This window comes from Nicotiana tomentosiformis, chromosome 10, assembly GCF_000390325.3.
Source record: "Nicotiana tomentosiformis chromosome 10, ASM39032v3, whole genome shotgun sequence".
In the NCBI taxonomy this organism is placed as follows: domain Eukaryota; kingdom Viridiplantae; phylum Streptophyta; class Magnoliopsida; order Solanales; family Solanaceae; genus Nicotiana; species Nicotiana tomentosiformis.
The window spans coordinates 6,685,871-6,707,565 of record NC_090821.1 but is presented as its reverse complement, the minus strand read 5'-3'; the positions used below and the strand labels follow the sequence as shown (position 1 = coordinate 6,707,565).

The following is a 21,695-nucleotide window of genomic DNA, read 5'->3' as shown; positions in this document are numbered from 1 at the left end:
TTGGAACCTTCAAATCCCGATTCCGAGGTCGTTTACTCAAAAGTCAAACCTCAGTCAATTCTTCCAACTTAAAGCTTCGAAATTAGAATATTCTTTCCGAATCAATTCCGAACTTCCCGAAATTAAATTCCGACTATGCGTACATGTCATAATTTATGAAGTGAAGGTACTCAAGGCCTCAAATCGCCGAACGACGTGCTGGAGCTCGAAACGACCGATCGGGTCGTTACAAAACTGAGTTTGCAATGATTTTTAGGACTAAAACTTCTTATAATTGAGTTGTTGATTAATTTGCGAATGTCCTTCAAGTTTATCTTACCACCTAATTATTCTTTCTGAGCTTTTGATGCTTTACACAATATAAATTGAACTTTTATAATAATTCTTTCTTATTGTGTATGTTTTTAATTGATATGGTATTAACGTGCAACGCACGTTCGTAGAAACTAATATATATATATATATATATATATATATATATATATATATATATATACCAGCTAGAAAAAATAAATAGGAAATACAACGGACTATTTTTTGTAAAGATCTCATAAAATTGTGAGGAAAGTGAATATAGTACGGTTTTGAACAAAGGTTGTTTAATGAGCAAATGTCAGAATAAATAATACTGGCTGTCACTCATTTATACAAGACTATTAATATTTCATCCAACATTAACAACTTGTTTGGACGATTGTTATCTATCGTTCCATAATGTATAGTATTGTATCATTTTGATGTATGTAATGTTTGCTATCATTTCATGATGTCATGCACCAATAATATGAAGAATAAACTTGTAATATTATAAACAAAAAGTAAGGTACGAGGTAGAATTATAATATAAAAAGTTAGGGTAAATAATAAAATAGAATTGTTTCATAATAAGAAAGGGCAAGATAAGAGAAAAAAAAATAAGGTAACGGCGCGACCACACCAAATTGGTCGTTCCATAAAGTGACACTTTTCGTCGTTACGTAACGACATATTTAACGATACGATACAATAAAATTTAAGTAACAATAAAAATAAATATATTATATTTAAGAAGAATTAACCTAAATAGCAACACACTTAACTGTTTAAACTAAAAATAGTCAGTGGAGGTATAGTGTATACATAATTTATGTATTATATGTGTATAATTGTGTATAATGAATGTATAATCTATGCATATGACTTAGAAAAGTAAACAATAAATATGACCAGCTATTTGTGTAAAAATTTCTATATTTAAAATAACAATATGATACAATACAATAGGTAACAACCATCCAAACAAGCTTTAATGAACAAGAATGTTATTTGGAATGTATGTCTTGGTATTTTAAAGTTTGCATGAGAATTCTTTAACAAACTTATATAATTCAATGTATGAAATTTCTTTACATATTTCAAATTTAATCTTTCATATTCCCATAAATGAATCACATTATTCCGAGGCAACTCTTATATTTTCAATATTTTAGTGCATTCCTATGACTAGTTGGTCAAAATTCCAAAAACATGAGGTGTATATAGCGAAACTAGTTTGGTACACGGAATGTAGTAAACCATTCATTTCACTCTTTTCAATCTCAACCTTTACAACTACTGTTTATTACTAAACTTTAGGAGTGACTTAAGCAACTTCCTTCGCTCTACCATTAGACAAAATCAGAGGAGAGAGAGTGAGAAAGAGCTCCAAAAAACACAAGGTATGAAATAATAACACAAATGTTGTGTGCATGTTCAAAGAACATTGACTTGTAATTAGGGGAATAAAATAAAAAATAAAAAAACAAGAAAGAGGCAGAATACAAGGAGTTGAATTGATCATCATCCCATTTTTTTATAATAATAATGGCACAAATGCAACCTGAAAAAGTTGCTTCTAGTGTCCAACAATCTACTCCAGAAAAAATTGTTGCTAAAGTTGATTATAACAAGAAGCTGGCCAAGAATAATAATAAGCAGCAGATCAATGCTGCTTCTTACAATATTAATGGTGGATCTTTCAAGTTCAATGTTCAAGCCCCCGAGTTCGTGCCGAAATCACATGCCACAATCCCCATTTCAAGATATATTTATCCCTATTTCCAGTATGTTAATACAACAACTACTACTAATGATTGGATATATGGGGGTGATCAAGAAACTATCTCCTTTGTTCAAGAACCAAGTTTTGTTTCAACTTTGTCTCAGAAAGATATCCTTCCTGAAGAGCTCAGGCTAAAAGTCATCAAACAGGTCACCTTTTCTTCTTTTCTCTTTGCTTTTTTCTTTTTGAGTTGAATTGCTTCTCAGTTGTGTTAAGTGCGTGGCTATCTCATATATACTTCAATTTTATTATGTATCAACACGCATGTGAGCCTAATTATTTTTTTATGTGCCAAATAGATAGTGAGATTAATTTGAAATAAGACCTTTTGATACCATGTTGAAGTGTGTGACCATATCAATTAAGAGATTAAGCTCTCAACAATTTGATCTTGTTAACGTTCTTTGTTTTCCCTTCTAATGGTGTTTGGATCAAATGGCCATTTTGTTGGTCTGGTCACCATTTGTCATTCTTTGTATCACAATTTATGTGCTTATTGACCGGTCTTTATTTAATGTTGATCAACATCTTTGATTCAATGAGCTTTTATTAAAAAATAAAAATAAGGTTACACTAGCAAATATGGCGTTTTAACTAGTTTTAGATGTGGGAGAAAAGGGAGCTCAAAAGAAGTATGAAAACACATGTAACTGAATCTATTAAAAGCACAAAGGGAATTGCAACCTGAGCAATTTTCTCCGGTCATTCTTTCTTTACTTGCTCGCTATGGCTTGGCACTTAATCGCTAAATGAGGGATGTTTGCGTATGTAATAATAGCCTAGACCTCATAAATGCAATTGCAGATTTTGTTCTGTTACAAGACTCTTAATAAGCAGACTGCTAAATAAGAATAGTCAGATTCTGCTCTAGTTTTTTATAGCATGGTTTATGTCTACAAGCTTTATTGCCTTGTTGAGATTTTTTGTTTCTAAAATCTGATAGTTTATATATTTGATAGGTTGAATACCAACTCAGTGACATGAGCTTGCTCGCAAATGAGAGCTTGTTGAAACAAATGAATAAGGACCCTAAAGGCTTTGGTAAGTAGTATTGATACATAGTTAAATAAATAGTCTACAGATTTTCAATTCATCAGTTTGTCAAATTCTTGAGAAATATGTTTAATTACTACTACAGTTCCCATTTCTTCTGTTTCGGCTACAAAGAAAATCAAGTCCCTCATTACCAACAACCAATTAACGCTTTCTCATGCCCTCCTGTCCTCTTCAAAGCTAGTAAGTATTGAATTTTAGTTAAGCTGTGTTTATTTTAATTACTTATTGAATATCAATTGACGACTAAGATTTTCTATATATACTTGATCGTATTCTGAAGATTGTAAGCGACGATGGCAAGAAGGTCAAACGAAAAATCCCATTCACTGACAAGGATAAAGAGGAATTAATGGTACATGTACTTCTTTTCTCATATATTGCTATATGCTCTATGTTTTTGATTTATTCAAGTATTAATATTAATACAACTTCTCTTTTTGATTTGTTTCCTTTCAGTTGCGCACTGTGGTGGCTGAAAATTTACCAGATGATCACTCTCATCACAACATTGAGAAAATATTTAATGTGGCTGGAAGGTGATATTCTTGAATCTTATCGACAAATTTTATCTTCGCCTATATTTATTTTGTCGGGAAATGACACATTGTCGTTCTTATTTTAAGTGTCAAAACAATCCGAGTATGCCATCCTCAAGATCCTAACACCCGAACTCGAGGAGACTTGGGCATCAGCAGTAAGGTATTAAGTACACAAAACTGAATTGTTCTGCATCTTAAAAAGCACACACTGAACCTTTAAATAGGGATCTAATTCCTTCTGTTTTACCGTCTTATTGTTTTATTTGCTCCAAAGCTCCACGCACTGATTGAGTTTGAGCATCCAGAAGCAGCTGAGAAAGCAGTATGCCATTATTTTTGTGCTTCCTTTGATTTTTTTTTTATTTTTAACATCATTGTTTTAGTTAAAGCTACTTTGGATCATCTAAAACTATTCTTTGCGTTATAACCTAATCAGGCGGAGAAGCTAAATGATGAGAGGAACTGGAGAAAAGGCCTACGAGTGAAGTTGCTGCTCAGACGTTCAGTAAGTCTTATTTCAACCCCGTTTGCTTCTACTTAACGGAGGTCTGAATCTGAATCATTCGGATCTCAGCCCACTATAAGTGCATTCGTTTTTTTCTTTCACTACAGCTTATTTGATCTGAATATGTTTGATTCATCTAGAATTTGTACATAGTCTTAAAATCATTAAAATGATATCGATCACTTAAAGATTTCTATGAACATGACCATTTAATATCTCCTTTAACTACTTCTTGTCATACTTGTGCTTCTGTAAGCTCATGTTTCATTTTTTGGTATATTTTTCTTAAGAATGTTGTCACATTTGCAGCCAAAGTCTGTTCTAAAGAGCAGGAAGTCAGCATTTGATGGCTGTTTTGATGATGAAGATTGGTTAGCTTCTGAATTGACAGATGACTCAAATCACACTAATCACTCGGAAATAGTGGATAATAATGTAAGTATGGTCATGACTAAACCAAACATAGGTTATTTTCTCTTTTGATATGATGTTTTTGGTTTTGGAGTATTCAATATCCTGTTATTGACAACCATATACTAAAATATGCATCTTTCTTCATGCTAAAATTTAAAGCTCTGATTCAAATTTCTCTCGATTAATCCCCTTGTTGTTAGGTCGAAGAGACTTTAGCAACAAAGAAAACATGGGGTAAAGGCCGTGTGAGAGCACGACAACGAAATCAAATGTTCAATGGTCGTGGCCTACTTGTCTCATCTCCACAAAGCAGCAGCTCTAGTCCATTTGAAGCACCTTTGAAACAGGCTACAAAAGGACCAAGAATGCCAGATGGAACCAAAGGTTTCACTATGGGAAGAGGGAAGCCCTTAAATATTAATGTTCAAACTGGAGTACATGTGGTATAATGGAAGATGATCAATTTTGCGCTGGTTTACTACTCAGTATTCACTGGTAGTCAATGGAAGTCTAGTCAAAGTTTTTGGAAATTTTTTGGTTCAATATATATGTTGTCAATAATTCTAGAACTCTTTTTTTTGCAGACCTTTTTGAGCATCCATAATTGATTCAATAAGAATATATGTAACGGCAAAAGTGTATAGGTTAAGAAAGGCTATGGCTTCCTTGAGACTACCAATTTTGTTTTGTTCATATATCTTTTATCATGTGAAATAATGCTACTGAGTTTAAGATTCTGCCTCTATTTCATCTCTCATTTTGTCTCTGGATGTTGTGGTATTTATTGCTCAATGTTCAGCACTGCGCATTATATATAATATGTTGGAAATTGGTTACCGATGAATTCGGGCAAGATCACTTTTAGCCCGCGATTGAAATTATTTATATTTGTAGCTGCGAAATTGTATAACATACATAAATGTACTTATTCTGACAGAATTATATGATATATGTGTGTTGATGGGAATTAACAGTCACTCAATGGATTAATCGAGAAATGAAAGTGCGTGCAAGTTGATTCATACACCATCGTCCTAAAAAAATCTTAAATGCGTGTCTAAGTTATAGATCACTATATTAGAACACCATGCAACAAGATTTGAACGAGAAAAAGAAAATAAGAGGGAAGCAAAAGGACTGGGAGAAGGGGATACACAAGGAAACCTTAGATTCAAAAATGAAATACTTTTTTTCGTTTTAATTTATGTGAACATATTTTCTTTTTAGTTTGTGTCAAAAATAATTACCTCTTTCTTTATTTGAAAATAATTTACCTTTATATAATGATTTATAACCACACAAAATATATATGCCTCATTTTTATATCATAAGTTCAAAAGTCTTATCTCTTTTCTTAAATTCTGTGCCCAATTAAATGAATTCACGTAAATTAAAACAGAGGGAGTAATAAAAAGAGGAAAATTGTTGGGTTTGCCTCAACATCTGATACTACGACTGACCCTTGGTTTTGTACTACCTATCAATCAAACATCTAAATCTGCTCAAACACGCTCTTTAATTCTTTTCTTGTCTTCTCCTACAATAAAAGCTTTATTATTATTAGTCACTAGTCCCAAGAGAAAGAGGAAGAAACTAGAAAGAAGGCCGAGGGAGAGATTCCTTCGCCATGCACATATATGTGTTTTTTACACCTTTCCTCACACAAATAATTTGTTTTATTTTTAGAACAGAGCTAATCAAAGATTACACCCAATGCAATACGTCGGGAAACAACGTCATTATGACGCATGATGTCATGACATCACCTTTTCCCTTGGTCCAAATGGCTCCAACAAATTTTTCGAGAAATTCAAAAAATTCAAAACATACGAATCTCAGGAGGCCACGTAGCCCTATCTTCACGACCACAACCTCAGCCAACACAGAAGAATTGTATCATGAATAACATTGTCCACTCACCGACCTCGTCCGCAGGAATGATCTTGATAAGCGGATGAACTAATTGTATGGGTCAAATTTCATCTTTAGTAAAAAAACAGTGTTAGTAAAGCATTCCTGAGATACCGCGTGTCGAAGTAATCTAACTATCAGCAAAGGCCGTGGCCGAGGAGTCAACGACTGTGGTCGAGGACTCTTAACAAAATTATAACGGCTAGTTTTCAAGATAGGACATTAGAGAGAATATTTTAGTGGATATTCTCTGCACTTGTACTATTAAGGTTTTCTTTTTAGGAATACGTTCCCTATAAATAGAAAAAGACATAATGATAAGGGACATGCGATATTCATTTGTAAAAAACACACTTTGACCTGAGAAAGAGAATCAGATCAGTGACAGACGCACGTGGTGTCAAGCGGTTTAATTGAACTCGCTTCATCAAAAAATAATACTGTGTATATGTATAAATTAAGATTAAAGCTGCGTAAATTTTGTATAAATAATTTATTTGAACCCACTTGACAACTACTGTTTTACGACTAAAGTTATGTACTTCTAAGATTGAACCCGTTTGTATAAAATCTTGGGTCCGCCACTAAATCAGATCTCATTGCTAATATACAAACAACACCTTTTCACTGAGATTCTTATCAATACTTTTTCACTAGATCCAAGAATACCTCAAATATTCAAGGGATTGTCTATCATTCATCATTGTCAGAAAGAACATCCACTTATTTCATCCTTTCTTGGGTGACTCATTCATTCTATTTACTTAAATATCATTTATTGCTATTCATTGATATTGAATGCTACACTATTGCCTTTAATTTCTAGAATATTTATTGCATGCTACCGCCACTGTCCGACTATATCTACATAGTATTTCTTTCTCTTTTAAGAACTCCATCTTAGGGATATTATTGTTAGCTAAGATTAACCCTTATTTATATAAATTTAATTATTTGAACCAAGATCTATATTTTTTGGTCAAACAATTTGGTGCCATATGTGGGAATTTCTTAGTTAAATTTTTAGTTTCCTCTAAATCTATAATTAACGCAAGTCAAGAAACCCCGAGATCTCCTTTCTTTGTGTATACAAAACCCTATATGGCAGGTAACCAAGGAGAAAGGATAAAAATAACAAGTGACTTCCCAACCAACCTCATGAATGTCATCAACGAAAGCTGTGAAACAGTAGGTGAGGACACGACGCCCAACATGTCCCCTAGGTGAGAGAGGTCACCACCCCCACATTGCAACAGAACAAAACCCAGCGGAAAAGGGGCCTCCACGTCTATAGAGGAAGGGACGCCCCCAGCTGTGAAAAAACTCCTCGAGGCATGGCTAACCGACACGCTAGCAAGCGTCCTCAACAAACCCGCTCTAGGCATGACTGCAGAAACCGCAAGGGCTTGCACGATACAACAAACAGACGAGTAGTGCAACCGACCCCTCCCTCCAACGACAGGTATAACTCACAATGTTACTTATAGTACATGTGACAATGCCCTCGCTACCATTCTAAAGAGGATAGAACAAATGGAGAATGAAAAGAAGGCACTCCGAGACCAGATGAAAGAACACCAAGAACGAGTTGACAAGATACCGGGTGCTCCTAAGCTGCTACCGAAAAGGGATGCCGGCAGGTTCGTAGAGCAGCCATACAACGATGATGCAGGCCCGCATGTCATACCAAAGACCTTCAAAATGCTTCCCTACCTCAGGATATATGACGGAACGACCGATCCTGAATATCATGTGACTTACTACGTTACCGCCGTGAAAGGCAACGACCTTGCCAAGGAACAAATGTCCTTTATTTTGCATAAGAAGTTTGGCGAAACCCTCACAAGAGGGGCATTAACATGGTATTCGCAGCTAATGGTCCGCTCCATACAGACTTTCGAAGAAATAGACGATAAGTTCGTAACCGCCCATGCCGGAACCAAGAAGGTTGAGGCAAGAGTAAATGACATATTTGCTATTAGGCAGTCATTGGGAGAGGGACTAAGGGACTTCCTCGCCCGGTTCAATAGAGTAAGGATGACTCTGCAAAACATATCCGAAGGGATGGCGGTCACAGCTTTTTAGAAGGGGATGAGTAGAGAGGGTTCAAGAGCAACTAGAAAACTATTGAGCCAATTGATGAAGTACCCTCCAACCACTTGGGACGAAATCCACAATGCTTATTGTGCCAAGGTCCGAGCAGACGAGGACGATCTTAACGAACCAACTCACCGGCTACCTCGGTACAAGACGAAACAAGAATAGAACGAAGAGACAGTACTAGAAGAGATCATTCAATTCCAAGACCTAAGAGGGAATGACACCAACCATATGTTAGGGCAGCCGCCGCACCCTCCCTTCGCTATGAAGAAGGCCCGTCCAAGCTAAGGACAGGGATTCATTGGAACAAAAGAGGTATGCCTCATTTATTATCTGCTCACAATTATTTTGTGTCTCCTATAGAAATAGTCTACGCTCTTGAGAAACTCGGAACAAAAGTGAAGTGGCCGCCAAAGATGAGATCAGACCCGAACACCTGAAAGTCCGATGCCTTCTATGAGTTCCACCAGAAATGCGGGCACAAAACAGAAGATTGCATCGCCCTCAGATAGGAAGTCGTAAACATGTTACGGCAAGGGCACCTTAAAGAACTATTAAGCGATAAGGGGAGGACCAACTTCGCTAGAGGGCGAGAACATCAAGGCCCACCGAAGCCGCCATCGCTAGCTTGTACCATCAACATGATCATCAGTGGCAGCGTCGATGCCTCTATTAATCGCATAAAGTTTACCACCACTCACAAACCCAAGCGGTCTATCACCCCAGAACGGTACAACGGACTCGAAGAAAGTATCATCTTCGATGAGTCGGATGCCGACGGTTTGACTTTCCCTCATAATGATGCCCTCGTTATTACTTTATGCATTTTAGCTACCGATGTCAAATGCATCCCAGTGGATGATGGAAACGGTGCATGCATTATCCATCCCAAGTCCTTACCCAAATAAGGCTCGAGGATAAGATAGTGTCGCGTTGCATCACGCTAACCGGTTTTAATAATGCAGTTGAGTGAATATCCGAGGAAATTACACTCCCCATCTTGGCCAGCAGCGCGACTCTGGAGACGACATTCCACATCATGGACCAGGCCACTATGTACAACGCCATAGTGGTACGACTATGGATACACCCCTTGAGAGCCATCCCATCCAGCCTATACCAAGTAATTAAGTTCCCGACACCATGGGGGATATTAGCATATGCGGAGAACATCACACACCCCGGGAATGCTACCACATTGCCTTGGATAGCACGACCATCCAAATGAAAAAAAGACAAAGAAGAATATGTATAACAATCAGCATGGTCGAGGTCGAAGCAAGAAGAAACAGTGGATGTCATCACGGATCCCGACATGGTCGAGATTGCAGGTTCGACCATAGAAGACCTCTGCAAGAAGGCCTATATCGGCTGCAAACTCCAGGAACTAGGTAAATTTAGTCAATTCGTAATAGCTAATGCAAATTTATTTGCTTTCAGCCATGCAGATATGCCGGGTATCCCAAAGAAAATTGCCACACACAAGTTAAACGTCGACCCATTACACCCCCCAAGCAAGGCAAGTCAGACGTAAATTCAACTCCGCCATTAACGATGCAGTCTGCGAGGAGGTGGAAAAACTGTTAGAAAATGGCTACATCAGGGAGTCGAAGTACCCCAAGTGGATTGTCAACATAGTGATGGTCAAAAAGAAAAATGTGAAATGGTGGATGTGCATGGATTTCACAGACTTGAACAAAGCATGTTCGAAGGATTCATTCCCGTTACCCCACATCAAGGAACAAAGATTGCAAAAAGTGATCGGGTCCAAACCTACACCACTATAGAGTAGTGAGGATGGTCGATGCAGTTTTACCCAACGAGGTCGGGATCGATTTCCACAGGGAGTTATTTTGGTTAGGAGTTGGGTATCTAACTAATCTAGATGTGTGTGTTGTTCCTAATTGCAATTGCAAACATTGTTGCGATTGATTCTATTCTAATTTTATACTATTGTATGCTGAGTGTAAGCTAAGTACAATATTTTTGGTGAAAGTTTTCAAGTGTTAAAAGGCACTAGGGAAGTGACTTCAGCCTAGGTGAGTATCTAATGGGTATCAAGAATCTAGGACACGCTTGTTATAATTAGAGTCGTGATATAACCATCACACAAAAGCGCTCACTCTATACCTCTCGGTAGTTTGAGTGACTTTGCTCGATTTGGCTTTCTCAAGCCCAAATGGGTGTTCATATAATACAAGTGAAATTGGCTCAAGTCGGGTAATACTATCTCTAGGTTTAACCCTTTAATTGGGGCTATCAATCTCTTAAGTTCACCCCAATTCCTTGTTAGCCTAATTTTCCTAGACTTAGTCCCTCTTTCTCAAGAAGAGCCTAAGTCATGAAGGCATGAATCAGTGTTTGCAACCACTAATTCTATAATTTTAGCATGAATTAGGCTAAATATCACTAACCCATAAACAATTAAGTCCTTAAATTCAAGACCCATTAAATATCCACACTAGGGTTAGGTCACAACCCTAGCTATGAGGTCTAACTACTTATAATAATAGCATAAATCAAAGATAAAGATGAAATATAAGCCATAATATTAAAGTACAAGATGAAAATCTAAAGTTTGAAGGTAAATCTACTCTAAAATTTCCCAAAAAGGGAAAAACCAGCCGTTCACGTGCTTTCCTAAACAAAACTTCACCTAAAATTGATAAAAGGATCTATTTATACTAGGCTAAAATTTTTGGACAAAAATGCACCTGCGGATGATTTGCGGATGCGTAATTCTGACCGCATCAGCGCTTGAGCTTTCGTGACTGCGTAATAATAAGCGCGGTCCGTGTTTCTTCAATACTGGGCTTGGATTGGGCTTAGTTTCGTGAGTCGCATAATTTCAACCGCGTCCGCGTGTGCTTCTATCGCGATCGCGTAATTTGGATGTGGACCGCGTTCTTCAGTTAAGCCCAATTTGCAGTGTCTCTAAACCTCAAGATGCGCTCTCAGCGGAATTCCCTTCGCGGTCGTGCCTTTCCAACGCGGTCAGCGGTGATTTTAGTACTCAAAGCAGCTTCTCTGAATCTACTTTCGCGGATCGTATAATAGTTGCCGCCTCAGCGGTGGTACTTACACGGCCGCGCTTTTCTGCCGCTCTCAGCGCTCCAGTCTCAGCCTTGGATTAGTGCAGGTTTGAGTCCTTCATGTGTTGATTATGGCTTCGTTGCCTCATTTGACCAAACCCTGCAAGCAAGCACATTAATTTAGTCTTCGGGAATACCTTTACGCATTTTTGACCCAAAACCTAAGCAAAAGAGAGCAAATAATAGGCTAAAGCCCCTAGTTATCAACTCCCCCAAACTTAAGCTTTTGCGTGTCCTTAAGCAAATAAGGTAATTCCCACCTCCACAAGAAAAAGAAAGGAAAATTTCAGCTTTCCTAAGGTGACTTCATCAAGCATCAATTGGGACTAACAACTACCCTCAACAGAAATGCATTATCAACAACATCATGCTATGACTTCTTGAGTTCCATAGTTCTAATGTGACACAAAAGTATCAAGAGTTGACTCAATTCATCAATTAAGATCGCTCTCTCACGTAGGTCATTGTAGATCCCATAATCCTCCTCCTCTACTCTCCATGAGCTAATCTCACCTTATAGAATATGACACTCAAAAGAGGGATTGTAAAGAAGTGCGCTCATCACTCTCAAAAGAATGTCACAAGTCCGTATCTAAGTACCATAAGCTTTCCCCTCATGTAAATCACCATTAATGTAAGCTCACTCAACTTGAAATCCTATAGGTCTTTAGCGGGATGTAATGAAGGCTTTTTGGATCAAGGTAGGACATAACGAACTATGATGGTATTATCTTTCCTTAAGCACTCCATTTTCTCATTTCGGTTCATACTTTCTTGACTCTTTGAGTCATTTTCTTCTTCCTCAGGGGAACTATAGAGACACATTGTCACTCTTTCTTGTTCATGACAATCATTTTTCTCCTTTTCTTATCATTCCATGCTTTTCAACATTGTTTTCTTTGAATCCCTTCAACCTTTTCTTTCTTTTTGACATACTTCCTTTTAACTCTTCATCCTTTTCTTTGCCTTTCTTTTTCATCAATTCTTTTTGTTCATTGTACCTTTCATCACTTTGAAATTCCTCGTCTCTCCCCCAAACTCATTATTTTTGCTAATTACTCATCATGAATGCTAAGGAAAGATTGGGTGCCAAGAGAGGGTCATTATAAAATGGATAAAGGCTTGTAATGTGACTATTGAATGAAAAAGGCTTAGGCTCAAAGGGTTGACTAGGGATATCATGTTGGTAGGCTACGGAAGCTTTCACAATTCAAATGGGACCAAGGAGAGCCTACAATCACTTCTCAAGTCGAGCTACACTTAGAATTTCGCCTAGACAAACATTCAGGGCAAGTTAGACTTATTGGCACGGGACTTGGACTTGTAATTCAATACCTCACCTCTCTCTCAAGCTAATGGATTGTTAAAGAGAACAAAGTCGAGGGCCCACAACAACCCTAGCTAAGATTGAAGATCACAGATGGCTCCGAGAAACCACTTGATGATAGTTTTAGTCAACTCAAGAGTCTAAGGGTCACAACTAGAGCTATCTTTGTCAATCAACTTGTTTCTAATCATGAGGTCGAAGGTAAATGTGTTAGTACCAAGTGAAGCCTGCTTGAGAGACTTTTATTTATTACTACTACTACTACATATCAGAACAAAAAGGAAAACAAACTCAATCCCTAAGAAGGTTGTCACGCCATCCATCGTTGGGAAGAGCCACCAGATTCACACAATATCCACCTTTGGAAAGAACCGTGGCATTAAGAAAACCAAAGGCTTATTGATCACGCAAAAATGTGAAAAAAAGCTAAAAACTCAAAAAAAAGCTACTAAAGGAACTAAGAAGCTAAGCTATTAAGGAAAAATACAAAAGAAGTTATAAAGTAAACTACGGAAAGTAAAATGAATATGTACAATAATGGAGTGAACCGAATATATACAAACTGGAGATGAATATATACATGGAATGGTAAAGTTATATACATACCAAAAGTAAAAAATAACGAAAGTGAAAATGACAATAAGTAAAAATAAAGGAAAATAGTATCATAATTATTACATGCCGATCATCAAATCAAAATAAGACCCCCCCAAATAAAAGATAGCATTGTCCTCAATGCTAAATGCAAAAATAAGATTAGGGAAGGGATAAAGAGTAAAGAAAACTCCCTATGAGGTCTCTGTATACATGGGGTCAGGTGCATCAGTGGGGACCTCGGACTGCATAGGATCATCAACTCCCTCCGGGTCCTCCAACTGTATTTCCAGGTCCTCTGACTGGGGCACAAGAAATCCTCTCACCGGTTCTCTGTCAGCCTCCTGCTCTGATGCCTGCACTGTCTGAGCTGCAGGGGCAGTCTCCTCCATAACAGGTCCAGTGGAATATCTCCAGTAGAAGTGAACTTCTCTACTTCCTTCTTTAGCAGCTCCACTGACTTTTTTGAAGCTTGAGTCTTCTTCATCTTTTTGACCTGCTTGCCCAGCTCCTTGATCACCTTCCCATGAGTATCTAATGTCTCCAAGATTTTCTTTTGGTTGTGCAGGAGCTTCTTCTGGTTGTCCAGAAGCTCCTTCAATGAATCCTCCACTGATGGAGGTACCTAAATCTGTGCTGGGGCTGCCTGTGCTGCGACTGCATTGGATAAGACTAACAGCTTTGATATAGCTGCCTAACACTAGTTGTTGATACTAGATAGCATCTGAGAGACCCACAGTACAGTCTGAGGGTAAGCTGAGGAGGATGGCACAAATATTGGGGCAGAGACAGATGGCCCTGAGGAAGGAGGTGGCATAACAGCAGATGAACCTTCGGCTGTGGAAGGCTCGGACCCAGTGACTACTACCCTTGGCTCTTCAGATTGGCCAGTGGAGGTAGTGGCTTTGCCTTTGGACTTCGGGTTGTCTGCTCCCTGAAGGCTGTACCAAGAGAAGAGCCTTTTTGGCTTCACCTTTGTATCAAAGTGTCTCCCCTCAACCCCCTGGTCCTCTAGGTACATAGTGATGAAATTGGGGTAAGGGTAGGAACTTTCCTCCTTCCCGGTTGCCTTAGATATGTGCCATGAGGTTCCCCACATTTATTGGGTACCCCACCATGATGGACGCTATGAGGATCGCCCGGGAGAGTGGAATGTCACTGTCATGCTGGCACAGATCAAGGCGGCTGCAGATGAAGGTGCACCACCCTTTAGCTTCAAAGTTAAGGGTGCTTCTGGCAATTGAGACTCCCGGTGTAAGCCAAGCTGGTGTTGTCCCAGGGATGGCTATAACCTCTGCAAGCCATGGACGGGCTGCCTCCTCTAATGCCACCTTCTCCAAGTACAGGGATTCGTCCACATCATCGAACCCGGCATATGTGTTCAGTGTCTTGCCATCAAATCTGATCTTCCGGTTCCGTATCTTAGTCACATAGGTGCCCTTTTTGATGTGGGCGACATTAGTGTAGAATTCCTTGACTAGGTATTCATTTGCTTCTAGCAACTTGCTAGTGAAGAATTTCCACCCCACTCTTTCATCAAATTATCTCTTCACGTTCGGGTTATGAGGGAGAAGGTCTCTTTCTATGAAATGTCGCTCAAGAGTGAGCGACCTTTGTGGCCACCATTCCCGAAATTTGTGGTAGGCCTTCTCACTCACGAACCTATCTTGCCACATTGCCGGCTTCCTTGATCTAATCAAACCTCCAAACCGGGTATCACCACCTCTCCCGTCATCCAGGATATCCTTTTCCTCATCAATATTAATTGGAGCCGCTGTTGAGGCCGAAGTTGCAGCAGGTGGGGCAGGTGGTGTGGAAGTCTCACTACCTCCTCCTGAGCCATCAGACGACCAAGACAAGGAGGTAGATTCATTGACGAGGCGGTAGGGCTATGATTGAGCCTTTTGTTGGGGTTGTGCAGTTTCTCCTTCAGAAATCTCCCGGGAGGGGACATATTCACTAGTCTCAGAAGAGTCGGGAGTGGGTCTTCGGAGGGTTTGCTTCTTGCTAATGACCCTTTTAGGTGCTAAGGGTGCAGTTTGTTTCCCTATGCCTCAGCCTCGGGAGGATTCTCCCCTCCTTTGTGATTTCTCAGGACCACTACGAGATCGCACCATTATCTGCATACACAATCAGTGAAAGCTCATTAGTATTGTGGTTCAATGAATCAGCAAAGGAAAGCAGATGAAATGATCACATTGTTTCTCAAAGCAGGGGTCCGCTGACAGCGTAAAAAGGAGAGCGGCCGCAGAAGGGTCAGCGTAGTCCGCGTAAAAAGGGGCGCGGTCTGCGAAAGAGTTGGGACCAGACTACCAACTCTCTGAACATTGGTTTCCGCTGACCACTAAATAATGGGTGCGGCCGCGAAATAACAGACGCGGACCGCGTAAAAATGAACGCGGCCGCAAAATCAATTTGTTAATTCTCTGAAGCTCATGAACGCAGTCCGCGAAATTATGGACGCGGCCGCGTAAAGTCAACCGCTAATTGCGGAAAAATCACCGCATCCGCGAACATATAAGCCTAACCAGTTTGCACAAAAGCATGAACGCGGACCGCGTAATTTGGACCGCGGTCTGCGAAATTCAAATCATACTGGCACTGATGAATTATTTAGGACATAGGGTTTCACTTAGTGCAAAGATTTAGGCAATTAACAGGCATAGTGAACAAACCTATCCCCCATTAGGCATTAAACATTACCCACATGCAATTTTAGCATCAATCAAGCATCATTTTGAAATCATGTCATGTGTTAAACCCTAAAAAAGAAAAAGTAAAACTAGAAGAAAAGAAAATCAAAAGATGAAATTAATGTAAAGATTTGAGCATATCACGTGAATTTGTAGTAGGAAATTGCTTCTTGATTAATGAGATATGAAATTGAAAGTGTAAGAAGGGGAAGATGAACAATGGTCTATTCCGGTGAGAGTGTGGGGTTCGAAAAGTGTAAAAGTCCTAAGGACTTCCTATTTATACCAACCCCAGAGGTCTCACCGACTTACCTGAGCACGGTCCGCGGAATTCCACCGCAGTCCGCAAAATTCCACCGCGGTCCGCACTTTTTACCTTTCGAAGAACCTTTTCAGAAATAGGTCCGCTGAGAGTAGATTAACGGGAGCGGCCGCGTAAGATCAACACGGACCGCGAAATTACGAACACGGACGTGAATACAACTTCAGAGAGTTAAAATTCTGGACTTTTCAAGTCCGCATCCGCTGACAATTTGCGCCCCCACGAAAAGCTCTCGCTGACCGTGAAACGTTGAGCGCGGTTCACGTAATTCCCCACACTTGGGCAAATTTTTCCAGCAACAGTCCTGTACTACACAAATAATTCCTATACAAAGCTCACAACCAGTTAGTTCAAAATAAAGCCTGATCTTAGAAGAAAATCAAAAAAAGAAAGAAAAATACATGGGTTGCCTCCCAAGAAGCGCCTGATTTAACATCGCGGCACGACGCATGTTACCAACATCATTGGAAATTGATCAAGGCCACCACACGGGTGTCATCAATCTTGCTGAGGTAATGCTTCACTCGGTGCCCATTAACTCTGAAGATTTCACCATTTTTGTTTTTCAAGTCAAGAGCACCAAACAGAGTCACGTGCACCACCTCAAAAGGGCCACTCCATTTTGACTTGAGCTTTCTCGAAAACAGTCGTAACCGAGAGTTGAATAAAAGAACTAAGTCACCCTCCTTGAATTCTTTGTTTCGGGCATATTTGTTATGTAAGTACTTCATCTTGTCCTTATACAAGGACGAGCTGGAATAGACATGAAACCGGAATTCATCAAGTTCATTGAGTTGCTCTACCCGAAGATTGGCTGCTACATCCCATTCAAGGTTTAACTTCTTGAGTGCCCACATGGCCTTGTGCTCTAACTCAACCGGAAGATGGCATGCTTTCCCAAATACCAACCGGTACAGAGACATACCAATTGGAGTCTTGTATGCAGTAATATAAGCCCACAAATCATCGTCAAGTTTCCTTGACCAATCCGTCCGATTTGCATTGACGGTTTTTGATTATATGCTCTTTATCTCCCTGTTGGAGACCTCAACTTTTCCACTAGCCTGGGGATGATAAGGGGTTGACACCTTATGATTGACACCATAAATGAGAACCCCCATCACTGATGATCACCCTAGGAGTGCCAAACCTTGTGAAGATATTTTTCTTTAAGAACACCACCACACTCCGTGCCTCATTGTTGGGCAAAGCTACAGCTTCAACCCACTTGGAAACATAATTAATAGCAACCAGAATGTAAGTGTTACCACAGGAACTCACAAATGGCCCTATGAAGTCTATGCCCCACACGTCAAAAATATCGATCTCAAGAATAGTGGTGAGACGTATTTCATCCTTCTTGGAAATTCCACCAGCTCTTTGGCATTCATCACACCTCTTAACAAGCTCATTTGAATCCTTATACAGGGTAGGCTAATAAAATCCACAGCTAAGAACCTTTGAAGCAATTCTCGCCCCACCATGATGACCACCGTAGGGCGAGGAATGGCAAGTATCAAGAATATTCATTTGCTCCTCTTCCGGGACACATCTCCGGATCACACCATCATTGAAAATCTTGAAGAGATAAGGCTCGTCCCAATAATAATCCAAGCTGCCCCGTTTGAGTTTCTTGCTTTGGTTAGAAGAGAGCTCACTCGGGACAATGCCGGTCACAAGAAAGTTAGCCACATCGGCGAACCAATGCATACTATTCAAAGACACGGAGAGGAGTTGTTCATCCGGGAACGAATCATTAATTTCGAGGCCATCGTGGGGCCTCCCCTCCTCTTCTAAGCGGGACAAGTGGTCCGCCACTTGATTATCATTTACTTTTCTATCAATGATTTCAAGGTCAAACTCTTGAAGCAGAAGAACCCATCTCATCAACCTAGCCTTCGAGTCCTTTTTGGTCATCAAGTAATAGAGAGCCGCGTGAGATATGGCCTGAACTTTTTCATGGAGAAGACAATGGATAATAACTCTTTCTCGGTCACCGTATAATTTACTTGGGTGTCATTCATCGTTTTGCTTGCATAGTATACTGGATGAAATATTTTGCTGACCCTTTGCCCCAAAACCGCTCCTACCGCAACGTCACTAGCATCGCACATGAGCTCAAATGGTAAGCTCTAATTGGGTGCGGTAATGATGGGAGTGGTTGTCAATTTATACTTGAGAAGCTCAAAAGCTTTCATGCAATCTTCATTGAACACAAACTTTGCATCCTTTTCTAGCAGCTTGCATAAGGAGTTCACCACTTTTGAAAAATCCTTGATGAACCTTTGGTAGAACCCCGCGTGCCCAAGAAAGCTCCTAACTCCCTTGACGGAAGTAGGAGGAGGGAGTTTTGAAATAACTTCAAAATTCGCTTTGTCCACTTCAATACCGTTCTTTGAGATCTTATGGCCGAGGACAATGCCCTCCTCGACCATAAAGTGGCATATTTTTCCCAATTAAGCACTAGGTTGGTCTCTTCACATCGGGCCAACACTCTGTCAAGATTATCCAAGCATTCTTCAAATGAGTCCCCCACAACACTAAAATCATCCATGAACACTTCGAGAAAGTCCTCCACCATATCTGTAAATATTGCCATCATACACCGCTGAAAGGTAGCCGGTGCATTACACAAACCAAACGACATCCGTGAGAATGCAAATGTGCCATACGGACATATGAAGGTGGTTTTCTCTTGGTTTTCCGATGCAATGAGAATTTGGTTGTACCCTGAGTACCTATCCAAAAAATAATAGTAGGCACGCCCGACAAGTCTGTCCAACATTTGATCAAGAAAGGGCAATGGAAAGTGGTCTTTGCTGGTGACTTTGTTCAGCTTTCTGTAGTCCATACATACCCTCCATCCGGTGACAGTACGAGTGGGGATCAACTCATTTTTCTCATTTGTGACCACAGTCATACCCCCCTTCTTTGGCACACATTGTACCGGTGAAGTCCACGAACTATCCGAAATAGGGTACACAACCCCTGCATCAAGCCACTTGATAATTTCCTTCTTGATGACCTCTTGCATAACCTCGTTCAACCTCATTTGATGTTCCACGGAAGGCTTGGCATCATCCTCTAGTATAATTTTGTAAATGCAAAAGGCAGGGCTTATACCACGAATGTCAGCAAAAGTCCATCCAAATGCCTTTTTCCTTCTTTGAAGCATCGCAAGGGTGGAGTCTACATGCACGTTAGTTAGGCAAGCAGAAAGAATAACAGGTAATATGGAAGAAGGGCCTAAGAATTCATACCTGAGGTGTGAAGTCAAGGGCTTCAACTCCAATATTGGTGGCTCCTCGATTGAGGGCTTTGTTGGTGGAGTCTTCCGATTTTCCAAGTCCAAGGAAAGTTTACGGGGCCCATATGAGTAGGATCCCATTCTTTGCAATGCATTTGCACATTCAACTAAGCCTTCCTTTTCATCATCCTCATGGTTTAACAACACAACTTCCAAAGGGTCTTCCACATTGATCATGGCACTCGTGTCATCAACTATTACCTCCATCACAAGATCCACAAAAGAGCAAACTTCATTGCTATTTGGTTTCCTCATTGATTAGCACACATGGAATACAACATTTTCATCGCCCACTCGAAAGGTGAGATCCCTTGCATCCACATCAACCAATGCCTTCCCTGTTGCTAGGAAAGGTCTCCCCAATATTATAAGCACCTCATAGTCGACTTCGCAGTCAAGAATCACAAAATCAGCAGGAAAAATAAACTTGTCAACCCGGACTAGAACATCATCAATAATACCAAGCGAATTTTTCATTGTCCGATCCGCCATTTGTTATCTCATGGAAGTAGATCTTGGTTGCCCAATACCTAGTTTCTTGAACACGGAATATGACATCAAATTAATACTTGCTCCCAAATCACACAAGGCTTTTGCAAAATCGGCGATACCAATGGTGCATGGAATTGTAAAGGCACCGGGATCTTCAAGCTTTGGAGCCATCGAGTGCACAATGGCACTCACTTGATGAGTCATTTTGATGGTCTCACATTTTATAGATCTCTTCAAGTCCTTCATGAATTTGACATATCCCGGCATTTGTTTGAGAGCTTCCACCAAGGGCACATTGATTAACAAACTTTTCATCATCTCAATGAACTTCTTGAATTGATTTTCATTATTTTGCTTTGCAAGCCTTTGAGGATACAGTGGAGGAGGCCTTGGCAAAGGGACCTTATCTTTAGGCACTACCGTTTCCGGTATGTCTATCACGTGTTCCCTAGACGGGTTCACATCATTTTGAGTCTCCTCCATGTTGCCATCAATATCGATCCTTACTTCATCATTCACATTCTCATCATTGGATTGAATCTCATCATATTCTTGCAACACAACATCATTACTCACAATCTTCTTTGGATTAGAGGTACTTGCTTCTCCACCTCTACCGCTTCTTGTGGTCACCGCCATAGCATGGCCTGTATTGTTCCCACCCTTCGGGTTTACTACCGTATCACTTGGTAGTGCCCCCTTAGGGCGAGTATTTAATGCTTGAGAAATTTGACCTATTTGTACTTCCAAGTTGCGAATAGAGGTAGTATGGGAGGCTATTTGGGCATCGAAATCAGCATTCCTTTCCATCATTTGTTTGAACATACTCTCTATCCGCCCCATCTCATCGGGGGCCTTTGAAAGCCCGATCCCCGGTTGCCTTGATTATTATTATTCCAACCCCCTTGGTTTCCACTACCGCCCAATTGTTATTGTTGTTCCCCTAATTCTGATTGTTGTTCCCCCAATTGTTCGAGTTGTTGTTGTTGCCACTGTTCCAATTCCCTTGTCCTTGGTTGACCTAATTTTGATTGTTCCCTTGTGATCTCCATTGTTGATTTGGAGCATTGCTTCGTTGACCTTGGTAGTTATTGGCATATAACACTTCCTCACTTTGATCATCATAAGAATCGTCTTGATTGTAATCACTTCCACTTTGCTCATATTGATCTTGATTGTTTTGCACTTGTTGACCACGCTGTCTCCTCTTGTTGACCATGGCATTTACCCCTTCCATTGCATTTACTTGCTTTATCCCTTGAA

The 21,695-nt window shown here is 40.0% G+C and overlaps 1 protein-coding gene across 1 annotated transcript; it reads left to right on the top strand.

Annotated features, from left to right (window-relative positions):
- The first annotated feature begins 1,674 nt into the window (after positions 1–1,674).
- Positions 1,675–5,339, top strand: LOC104103166 (la-related protein 6C-like). The gene is made up of 10 exons (XM_009611053.4): positions 1,675–2,229; positions 3,040–3,121; positions 3,219–3,316; positions 3,417–3,488; positions 3,593–3,672; positions 3,760–3,835; positions 3,950–3,997; positions 4,112–4,180; positions 4,490–4,615; positions 4,795–5,339. The coding sequence occupies exons 1-10, from the start codon at positions 1,843–1,845 to the stop codon at positions 5,041–5,043; spliced, it is 1,287 nt and encodes a 428-aa protein (XP_009609348.1). The 5' UTR covers positions 1,675–1,842; the 3' UTR covers positions 5,044–5,339.
- The last annotated feature ends 16,356 nt before the right edge of the window (positions 5,340–21,695 follow it).

Bases quoted from the DNA above. Each gene is read 5' to 3' on its own strand.
- LOC104103166 (XM_009611053.4), top strand. From the start codon at position 1,843: ATGGCACAAATGCAACCTGAAAAAGTTGCTTCTAGTGTCCAACAATCT. The intron at 3,317-3,416 runs GTAAGTATTGAA...CGTATTCTGAAG, and splicing joins TCCTGTCCTCTTCAAAGCTA to ATTGTAAGCGACGATGGCAA. The intron at 4,181-4,489 runs GTAAGTCTTATT...TCACATTTGCAG, and splicing joins AGTTGCTGCTCAGACGTTCA to CCAAAGTCTGTTCTAAAGAG.